Below are 10,550 nucleotides of genomic sequence, written 5' to 3'. Positions count from 1 at the left end.
ACCACACCAGAAATAGCAGTGCATGATTTCTGAATTATTAATGACTTCCTTGCAATCACGGGTATGGGTTTCATTTTACTTTTTGGGGGCAGGGACACCAAGTGCAGGTTATCATCCAATAATTAGAATTTTCTGCATCTGCATGCATGTGCATGGCAGGTGTCATTTTTATTCACTATTTTAATAGAAAATATCTATTATTCTCATTTAAAGTATTTAAGTGCTTATGCATATGCTTAGATGGAGTATGTGTATGTGTCAGCATGACCTTGTGAAAACTGCTTAGCTTTGCTTAACGACGTTTCACTATGTTATCTGCTAACTGTTAGGGCGTAGAAGGACTAAACTCCCAAGATGACCAGTGCCAAGAGCTTCCTGGGAAAAGATAGTGGGAGTTGTTTTCTGCCCAGAAACAGCCCATTGGACAGAAACCTGTTGTAACTGGGAAGATACAGAGAGTTGTTTGTGAAGGTATAAAAGAGGAGCTGAGACACCCCAAGGGCAGAGCGCTCGTAACTCAGACCTGTGATGTTTTGATGTGCGTGTTCACTCTCCTGCATGCATGCAGTAATAAAATAGCTTGACCACAGCTGACAGTGTTGCAGACCTTTTTTTACAGAAAATTCCACAACACTACAAATGAGTCATCCAAGTTTTATGAACTCAGATTTTCATATTACAAATGACCTCTTGTATTCATGCAATGCAAGACCTTGTGTGCAGCAAAGCTAACATAAGCTGAGGGGCGTTGAGCCTGATGACCTACCCACTGCAGTGACCCAATTTAAATAGATAACACAAATCAATACATATATGTAGTCCTAATCCTATACTATGATAAGGTATGCTATTCCCAGGCGCTTTGTTACCTGTGACTGACGGAGTGGGATCCTGGTTATAGGCTGGCCTTGTATCGTCTTGTTCAGCTGTGCACTAACTTGCTCAGGAGTTATTCTTTCTTATAAAATTTGCTGCTGAACTGACTCGGTTAGTGGTGGGTAAGGGCCCAACAGGAAACTTCTGCACGTTTCAGCATGACTGCAGTTAAAAGACTGTTGAGTGTGACTGTTGGCACAGAAGAGGTCAGAGGCCTCAGACCTGAGAGCAGAGCTGTGTTTTTAATTCTCTTGTTGAGAAACAAATAGAACTTACGCAGTTGTGGGTTGTGGGAAGTCTGGTCAACGCTACAGGATGTGGCTGTGACCTATTAAAATATATATTCTCTTTACAGATAAACAGATATCTCTGTGAACTCCATCGAGGTTCCTGCGGCATTCATAATTCTCATGTTGAATTAAAAATTGTAGCTATCACTTTTCATATTTCGTATTCCCTCAAAAAGAACCCTGATCATGTCCCAGTTGAAGTGAAAGTAAATGGTAAATGGTAAATGGCCTGCATTTGTATAGCGCTTTTCTAGTCCCTGAGGACCCCAAAGCGCTTCACACTACATTCAGTCATTCACCCATTCACACACACATTCACACACAAAGTAAACAACGCTCTAGATTGTCTGTTAAATTTCAATTTTTAAGCAAGTGAATATCCTTGTCCTTGTCATAATTAATTGATATCTTTCTCTCACTCAGTTATTGCAATAAACATACAGTTAGGTCCATACATTTTTAGACAGTTGCACTTTTTTTTTTGTAATTTTGTCACAGTACACCAGCACAGTAAATTTCAAATCGAACCGTCAAAATGTGATTGAAGAGCACAGTTTAATCTTTAATTTATGATGTATTTTAAGAAGTACAGCCATTTTTATACAGGTGTGAAAAAGATTGTTTTGAACAACAAAGATTAAAATGAACTTGTATCAGAATGATGACAAGATAAAAGTATGGTGAAAGAAAGGAACAGCTCATGATCTGTCTGTGAAATATGTTATGTGTAGGCATGTGTGGCTACCGGTGGAACTGGGCCACTAGTATTTATTGATGTGACTGAGGTGCACAGGGTTATACTCTCTGCTCAGATCAACCAAATGCTGCAAAAGTAGTCAAAATGTGCTTCACAGTACAAATGAATAACGACCCAAAACACTCTGCAAAAGCAAACCAAGAGTACATAAAGACATAAAGAACATAAAGAAATTGGGCAATCTTGAATGGCCAAGTTAGTCACGTGATCTTGAACCTAATGACGCATGCTCCTCGGTTACTATAAAGATGCTATAAGTTGCCTTAATTTCTAATATGAAGGCAGAGAGACCCATAAACAAGCTGCAACTAAGAGGAAACAATTGGTGATATGCACAATTTCCAGGGGCACAGACACAAACAGTGGCAAAATTACAAAACTGTATTATTGTCCAAAACATTATGAACCTGAATGTAACTCTCTGCATGTCCTCCTTCATTACGTATATCCGTGAATCTTCCTTTTTTACTCCTGCCTGGCAGCTCCATTTTCAACCCACTTCGCTGTCCCTCCTCTGTACATGTCCAAACCGTGTCAAACCTGAGCTGTCCCTCTGATGAATTCATTAATAATCCCATCCATCCTGGTCACTCCCACTGAAGGTCTCAGCATCTTCAGCTCTGCCACCTCCATCTTCAAATCGTCCCCAAACCATACATCACCTGCTGCTATCCTTCTGTCACAAATCCCCCCTGGACACACGTCTCCACCCACTCCACCCCGTTTCCCATGACGATGTAATTGAAAGCTATTTGAGTCAGAGATTTAGATTTATCTGTGTGCTTTTGCAATTTTCATTTGGTGCGTTTCATTTCCATATTTAGAAGTCAAGCCTTTCATTTAACAAAAACAAAGTAAACAATTAAGCATGATTAAAGAATTAAGCATCCAAGTAATTAGATTTTTTGCCTGATAATTTTTTCCTGTGTTCTTCATGTCAGTGAACTGATACTGCTCCCTGAGGGTCTGGCAATCTGGAAATGAGGAGCGGAAATTTGATTAATGGATTTAATCCAAATCTGTCTGAAGCAGCAGAGCTGGCCCTGATGTTTGTGTCCAAGGCAATTTCTAAAAATGGATTGTGTAACAGGATGATGCAGTTCAACAGATAATTGAACATTTCAGCTTTTAGTCTGCCCTGTTGTCTGTCGTGTTTATGCTGCACCTGGACAGACAGTGAGCGAGTAGAAATCTTATTGAAGCTGTGCTGCCTGCTCCTAATCACATTTCCTGCTTTCTGTCCTGCTGACTTTATCAGGTCAAAGTAGGAGAAGACACAGCCCGTGCACCAGATATCGCTGCCTTTCCGCGAGACATTTTTTGTTTCCTTTTCTTTTAAAACAGTCATGTAGTAGAACACTAACTCCTTTCCTTCATGAAATTTGATATATTACTTAAATTCGTCAGACCCAGTTACCGACGCATGATTTTCTCTAAATGCTAAAATAGGTTGCTAATTTATTTCAGATTGCCTCGGGTATGTGGTTTAGAGATCTGATTAAATTGTTGTCAAACTAATGCAGCCTATTTTTACCACATGGGACTTAATCTAAATTAAATGACCTCATTGCTGAGTGGACTGCTTGTTGCGTTTGTATCTCTAATGAATAATCTTTAAACAAACTTTTAACTTGTCACCTTTAGTCTGATGCTTTTGGCCAGTTTCCTGACTCAGTCATATTGCCTACTGAATCAGGGTTGCCTAGTATTGCCCCCTATGTACTGCCACCAGTACTACAATACAATGGGCGAGTGGACTACTCACATAAAAGGGTTTCAGGTCAAGTGAGTCAGTGCTATCACTATGCAGATAGTATTTGACTAGTTCAATTTCAAAATGCTGAACTGGACACTTGAAATCCTGTCAAAGTAGAGTGGCTCACATTAGAATGAATTTGGTGGTGAAATATAAGGATCAAAAATCAAACATGTAGTCAGATTTATTGAATTGCAACACACACACACACACAGAGGAAAAAACTATAAAGTTGTCTGTTGTACGGGTTTTGATGAATGCTCAATCATCCAGGTAAGGAAATCCCAAAAGTAGCATTTTTAATGTAGAGGCCTTCGGTAAATGGTCTTTGATCATGAGAACTTGCATATTAATGATCAAGGAACTGACCTCATAGCCCATTGTTCATTAAGTTTCAGTCATTGTGCAGATGCATTGTTTATAAAGTTGGGGGAACTTGGAGTGAGCTAAGACTGAAAAAGTCACTTAAATGAGTGATGAAACGTTTCTACCACTGAAAACACTACGCCCAGATGAACATAATCAACTTTTATTTCCTAACAGATTTGTCGCAGTCTGGCGAGGGCAGACTGTATGAATTGACAAGAAGGACCCAAAATGCAGACTCCAAGGAACAGGGAACAAAACTTGAATGTTAACAAAAAGCGAGCCGTTTAATGAGGCTGGTAAAAGGTACAAACAAAAAGCAAGGCAAACTGAAGCAAAATTAACACAAATCTAAACTGGGAAATCTAAACAAACACCTGGTGTAAAGAACATGGCGTGAACAACAGACGACCTGACAAAGAATGACCAGAACACACCGACTAAATACACACAGGAGGATAATGAGGGAAATGGAAACACATGGGGAAACAGCTGACACACATGAACATAAGGACATCACAAGAGGAGAGCAAAACTAAAAACATTGAACATAGGAACATCGGACCTCTGCAAAATAAAACAGGAAACATAATGAGACGCAGACATGACAAACCTGCACTTGACAACGTAAGACACAGACATGAAACACATGAAGGGCAAGGGAGACTTAACAGGGGTTGGAAGACACAAGGGGAATCTAATAACAAATGAAATAGAAAAACTAATGAGCTTAACCATATACTATAAACATCAAAATAAACTAAAACTCAAAACACTGGGTCATAAGACCCAGGATCGTGACAAGATTATTTGTGAGTGCAGAATACACGTTTCATGTCTATCCACATTTAACTGTTCCGTGTTCTTGCACCATATTTGTCATAATATGTGTGCCAGCCAAATGCAGGATGCCAACTTTTACATCTAAAAATCTTTATACGGGTTTGTCGCAATACTGTAGTAACCATCTGTTTTCTTCCACTTATCCAATTCCTGGCTCATGTTGGGGGGGGAGTCTACCCCAGCTCTCATAGGGCAAAAGGCGAGGTACATCCTGGGCAAGTCAGCAGTCTACTGCAGGACAAACAAGAAAACCAAGGAATTAAAGCCATCTTTTTATTATCTACAATTCCTTTACTTCTATAAACTGCAACAAGGTGTTCTTCTAATCCTTCAAGCAATGTTTTATGAGTATAGAATTAATGAGTGAAGCAGGGGTAGGCAACTCCAGGCCTCGAGTGCCGGTGTCCTGCAGGTTTTAGATCCCACCCTAGGTCAACACACCTGAATCAAATGATTAGTTCATTACCAGGTCTCTGGAGAACTTCAAGAAATGCTGAGGCGTCATTTAGCCCTTTAAATCAGCTGTGATGGATCATGGACACATCTAAAACCTCCAGGACACCGGCACTCGAGGCCTGGAGTTGCCTACCCCTGGAGTAAAGCATTAACTAAGTGATCCTGCAGGGACAGGGTATACACACATATTTCTGTTATGATAGATGCTGTTTTGTCAGATGAATATGAGTAGAAGATAATAACAAAAAGAGGTGGAAAACAATTGCTATTTAAATAGAAATAATCTAATTGAAAGAGGGCTTCACATTGACTAGGACAGTTCAATCTTGACCTTAGGTAGTTCGTTAGAAATAACAAAAGTTCTCTTATTGAGATATTTAGGCACCATAAGAAGCTGTTGGCACTTGCAAAATATGCTGCAAAACCCAATGTGATTATGGCCCACTTCCTCTTTTTTTATGATCATGCTTTTTACACTTAACATTTGATATCTGACACTCAATAATCTTATTGGCTTTTCGCCACAGTCCAACCAAGGGTTGATCTTTGAATGATCTACTGGTAATCTCTATTTCTGTTTAAGAAAATATTACGGAAAAAAACAAACAGAAGAAAATTGGAATTTGTGACAGAGAGTGGATAATTGATCAAAAAGTGGGCTTGGTTTTTGTTTTATCTCAGATGTCGTCTAAGCAGCTCCCGCCCCCTCATGTCATCACAGCTATACCCTCCTTGTCTTCTCCCTTCACATGCACACCAGTACTCACGTCTGCTGGTTTGCGTGTCATGCAGCTTCAGCTCTGCGGCTAAGAGGCAGGAAATCAGATATTTCAGTAGTTTGCCAAGAAAGAAGAGAAGGTGAGCTCTTATAACTTTATTTAACACAGTTAAAATTTTTCTCTTACATATGAGATTTAGCAATTTGGTTTAAGTGGCATTTTGCAAGTGTGAAATTGTTAGAAAAAAATATGCTTTCTGCAATATTTCTAATCTAATGTGTAGAGAGTTGACCTGCTGTTTCTGACTTATTTTAATAAAGTCTCTGTTTCCTGCAATACATAAAAGAAGAGTGACTTCAAATAGTAGTTTTATTCTTTTTTTATTCCAATTCTGCCCAAAGGGTTCATGATCTTTTGTAACAATGTGTCAAGGCGCAAAAGTGACTCAAGGGGTTATTGCCACACGACGCTGCACATGTCACCACAATGTTCATAAAATGTCTCTCAATAAGGATCTTTCTCAATACGTGCTTCCTTTGGCCTCATACATATGCAATTTTTATAGTCTTCACATGGCCGTGTCACAGATACAGTGGAAACAGTATAGCGTGGTATAATTGGAACAATACCACACCTAATCATATTTATATAATTTCTGAGTGTTTATCAGCTGCTCTAGAAATATATTGCTTCAGGAATATTTTGATTAAACCCTCTGTATTTCATCAGTCATGCTGTTCCCCGCCAAAAAAAAAAAAAAAGAACAAAGAAATCCTCAATCTTAAGCCACTTTGTGCAAACATTTAAAGGCAGTTCTTTTCATTTATAACAGCATAATTTACTTCAATGTAATGTTTTTGCCTCAGCTTTCCACAAACCCTTTAATCTATTGATTGCATACAGGCGACGCACTTCACTGGAGATCATTTAATTCAACTGTGACCTTCACCCGCTGATAAAACGACTAAATACAGTCTCCTCTGATTCCACAAGAGGGCACCAACATGGAGCTCCTGTACAGTGACGGCGCAACAGCAGTCTGGAAATATTTCAAAAAAAGCCAGCTAACAAAAACTACATAATTTTATAATGCAGAGTATCCACCCTAGGGGATAAACATTTATGTGATGTGCATAGATGTTCCTGACATGAATGGGAAAGCTAAATGTTTTAGAGATATAGTAGCTGAAATTTCACTATAACACTGAACATATCATGATGAAAAATTGGCTTATTTTTTAACATAACAGGCACAAGGATAGATCTCTGTGTATTTTTAAACTCAATTCAGCCTTCAGTAAAAATCAAAGTGTTTTATGGCTTGCTTGAAACCATGTTCTACCAGGCAACTATCTCTCCCGTAACATCATCAGCTGAAACTGTGATGATTGTGTGTTTGTTTTGGCCTCTAAATGACTTTCTGTCTTGACTCAGAGACGTTTATGTTCCCTTTAAGCTCCAGCTTCAATGTTGACAACAAGATAAAAAAGTAATCCCGTTTTCTGCTTTGTTTGTTTCACCACGGGAAGTTACCTGTCCCGTCCAACCTAATGTGACATACGTCAAAGTGACGGAATCTTAACACATAAAGATGTGAATGAAAGATCAGATTCTGTAGAGACATCTGTGCTTCATAAATAACTTGTAACATTTGTTACAGCTTTTTTGTACTTCATTTCCTAATTATAGTAGCTGGAATGACGGACGGGGAGAAAGCTACTTCTGTAGAGCATGGACACACAGGTAATATCTCATCAACAATAGCTATGCAGCTTTCCATTAATGGTAAAATTCAGTTCTGTGTTATATAAAAAAAAGGACATCTGTATGTACAGTTGACTGGTCAGCTAAGACTTGTCACGGTACTGATTGTGTTTTTCTCCTAGTTAACAAGTCCTGTGTGAATCTGACGTGCTACATGGTCCTGAGTGACGAAGAGAGGAAAGCCATCGGCACCATCTGTTTCCTGGCAGGCCCTGTCACACTACTGGAAAATGTTCTTGTGCTTGGGGTGATTGCTAGCACAGCCACCTTGCGAAAGCGGCCATCCTATCTGTTTATTGGCAGCCTTGCTCTGGCTGATGTCTTTGCCAGTTGTTTCTTCACCATAAGTTTCTTACACTTTCACCTCTTTCATCTCAAAGATGGCCCAGGCGCCTACCTCTTCAAGCTAGGCGGTGTCACCATGGCCTTCTCTGGTTCAGTGGGAAGTTTACTGCTGACTGCTCTGGACCGCTACATCTGCATCTACCACTCCTCGACTTACAAGGTGTTGCTGACACGGCGCAGAGCCCTGCTGAGCCTTCTGATTCTCTGGAGTACAATCATCTTCCTCTCCTTCTTACCTCTAATGGGCTGGAGGTGTTCCACAGGCCTTACTCCACCTTGCTCAAACTTGTTTCCATACATCAATAAGCACTATCAAGCCTTCTGGACCAGCTTCGTCCTTGTGATTCTGGTTCTGATTTTGGGGGCTTATGCTCTCATCCTGTGGAAGGCCCACCGCCATGAGTGCTCAATGACCAGCTTCCAGGGAGCAGCAGGAAAAGCTCAATCTCGCATGAGGATGGATATCCGGTTGGCTCGCACCTTTGGCCTGATTCTGCTCATACTGGTGGGCTGTTGGGTTCCTGTGCTTTCTTTCATGCTAGTAGATGTCTCAGTGATCCTGACCCGAGACCAACAGCGAGCCTTTGCTTTCTGCAGCACCCTCTGTCTGGTCAACTCTTCAGTCAACCCACTGCTGTATGCCCTGCGCTTTCGAGAACTAAGAATTGCTCTTTTGCGGATGCTGCAAAAGCTGTGTTGCAAGGGAAGGTGTAAAAAACTCACAGAAGACTCAAGCCATGGACTACCCTCTGCAGAAGACAACTGTACTGCTTTATCTGACGATGAGATGCCCAAGGCCAGAACCACCAGACCTGACTCCATTTCAGAAATGGTCTACAGTCACCAGCTGACCATGAGAAAGTGAAGGAAGCTGAACGTTAAAATAAAAGAGAAGCAATACAGTTCGTGAAACACTTGTTTTCACGACAGCTGTTAGCTAGTGATCAACACCATCACTGTAGATCAGGATAAAATCTGTCTATACAAGGAAATGTCACTTACTGCTTTTTTTTTTATTGTAATTGCGAATAAGCTTGTAAATAAGTAAACAACGCATGATAACAGTACTTGTCAAAACAAAACACAAACCCTGGGAATTACAATGTGACCATTACACATTACTTTAATTATAAGAGATTATAAAGTATGTTGTTGACCATTAATCCGTAATGTTATTACCAGTTAATATGCTTAAAATAGAAAATGATAGTTACACAGAGGACACACGGAGCTTTTTTCAGCATTTTGCAATAACTGCACCCAAAAGATTTAAATGGAAATAAATACCTCTGCACTCAATCAGACTAAGTAAATTGTTTTGTACAAATGTATGCTACTATGTGTTACTAATATTTAAGCACATATAGAGGTCATTTACCTTTGACCTCCATGTTTCCCCTCTCACTACTTTAGCATTCCATGAAATCCTGGTTCCGTGAACTGAACTGCTGACTTTTGGGTTTGCCATTTGTTGCTAGCATGATTCTTTATTTTTCAGTGTATGACCCAGAGCACGCAGGAACAGAGGAAGCAGTGGGTCGCCAATCTGCACATGAATGCCAGGACCCCACAGAATTTCACACAATGCTCACTGCACAAATCCAAGCAGTGTGTAGAGGTGAATGGAGCAGATGTTAGGAAGAGAACGAGCACAGACACTAGAACAGTCTTTGCGATAGTAAAAGCTGGCAGCTGCAGTAGAGCGCACACTGATATGCAGTTACACTCACAGTGACACACAGCGTAACAGAGGTAGATAATCAGAGCTGATGCTTGTTGATTTAGACTTTAGAACACCTATTTCATCCATTGTGTGAACTTATTAAAAATAACACTTGGTCTCGACTCTTTGTATCTTTTTTTAAAGCAAATTACACAAGTACATTTCTTTAATTTGATAAAGTGGGCCCATCTCTGTATCTGTCTTTAAGATGACTAAAGGGACGCTCTCTACCACAGAAGACAATCTGTGAAATTAGCTAGCAGTAAAGCACATGACTGCATTGGAGAAGAAATAGCAGCAGGTGGTGAACGGAACGAGTATGTGGCTTAATTTTTCTCACTACAGCAGCAAAAAGTAGGGCTACACAATTACTGTAAAAATTATAATCTCGGTTACTTCAGGAAGTATTAGGATTGATTATTTCGTGTCATAATCTGACTTCTGAAACGCTGAGAAAAAAAATTGCCTGTTATTCTTCGCCTAACTGAAACCAAAGCGTTTATAAAGAGCCGAATCGGTTTTACAATTCTTGGTAATCAAAGTCTGCCTTCCTTTGATGTTACCTCAAGCTGAAGTAAACCTACCCCCACCTCTGAGGGAGTGAGTTGTAGAGAAGCATGAAAACACACAGCTGTAAAGGAAAGACAAAATGAGA

General features: G+C 40.0%; 1 protein-coding gene across 2 annotated transcripts; it reads left to right on the top strand.

Moving 5' to 3' along the window:
* The first annotated feature begins 6,112 nt into the window (after positions 1-6,112).
* Positions 6,113-10,017, top strand: cnr2 (cannabinoid receptor 2). Of its 2 annotated transcripts, none has more exons than XM_082552252.1 (3): positions 6,113-6,202; positions 7,753-7,806; positions 7,950-10,017. In XM_082552252.1, exons 2-3 carry the CDS (start codon positions 7,761-7,763, stop codon positions 9,035-9,037), a joined length of 1,134 nt encoding a protein of 377 aa, XP_082408378.1. In that variant the 5' UTR covers positions 6,113-6,202; positions 7,753-7,760; the 3' UTR covers positions 9,038-10,017. The 2 variants fall into 2 exon arrangements, with proteins under 2 accessions (XP_082408378.1, XP_082408379.1); XM_082552253.1 differs by having other exon boundaries at positions 7,724-7,806.
* The last annotated feature ends 533 nt before the right edge of the window (positions 10,018-10,550 follow it).

Source organism: Aulonocara stuartgranti, assembly GCF_965226115.1.
Source record: "Aulonocara stuartgranti genome assembly, chromosome: 11".
In the NCBI taxonomy this organism is placed as follows: domain Eukaryota; kingdom Metazoa; phylum Chordata; class Actinopteri; order Cichliformes; family Cichlidae; genus Aulonocara; species Aulonocara stuartgranti.
Note: the sequence above shows the minus strand (reverse complement) of the source record. Positions and strands in the feature narration are given on the sequence as shown.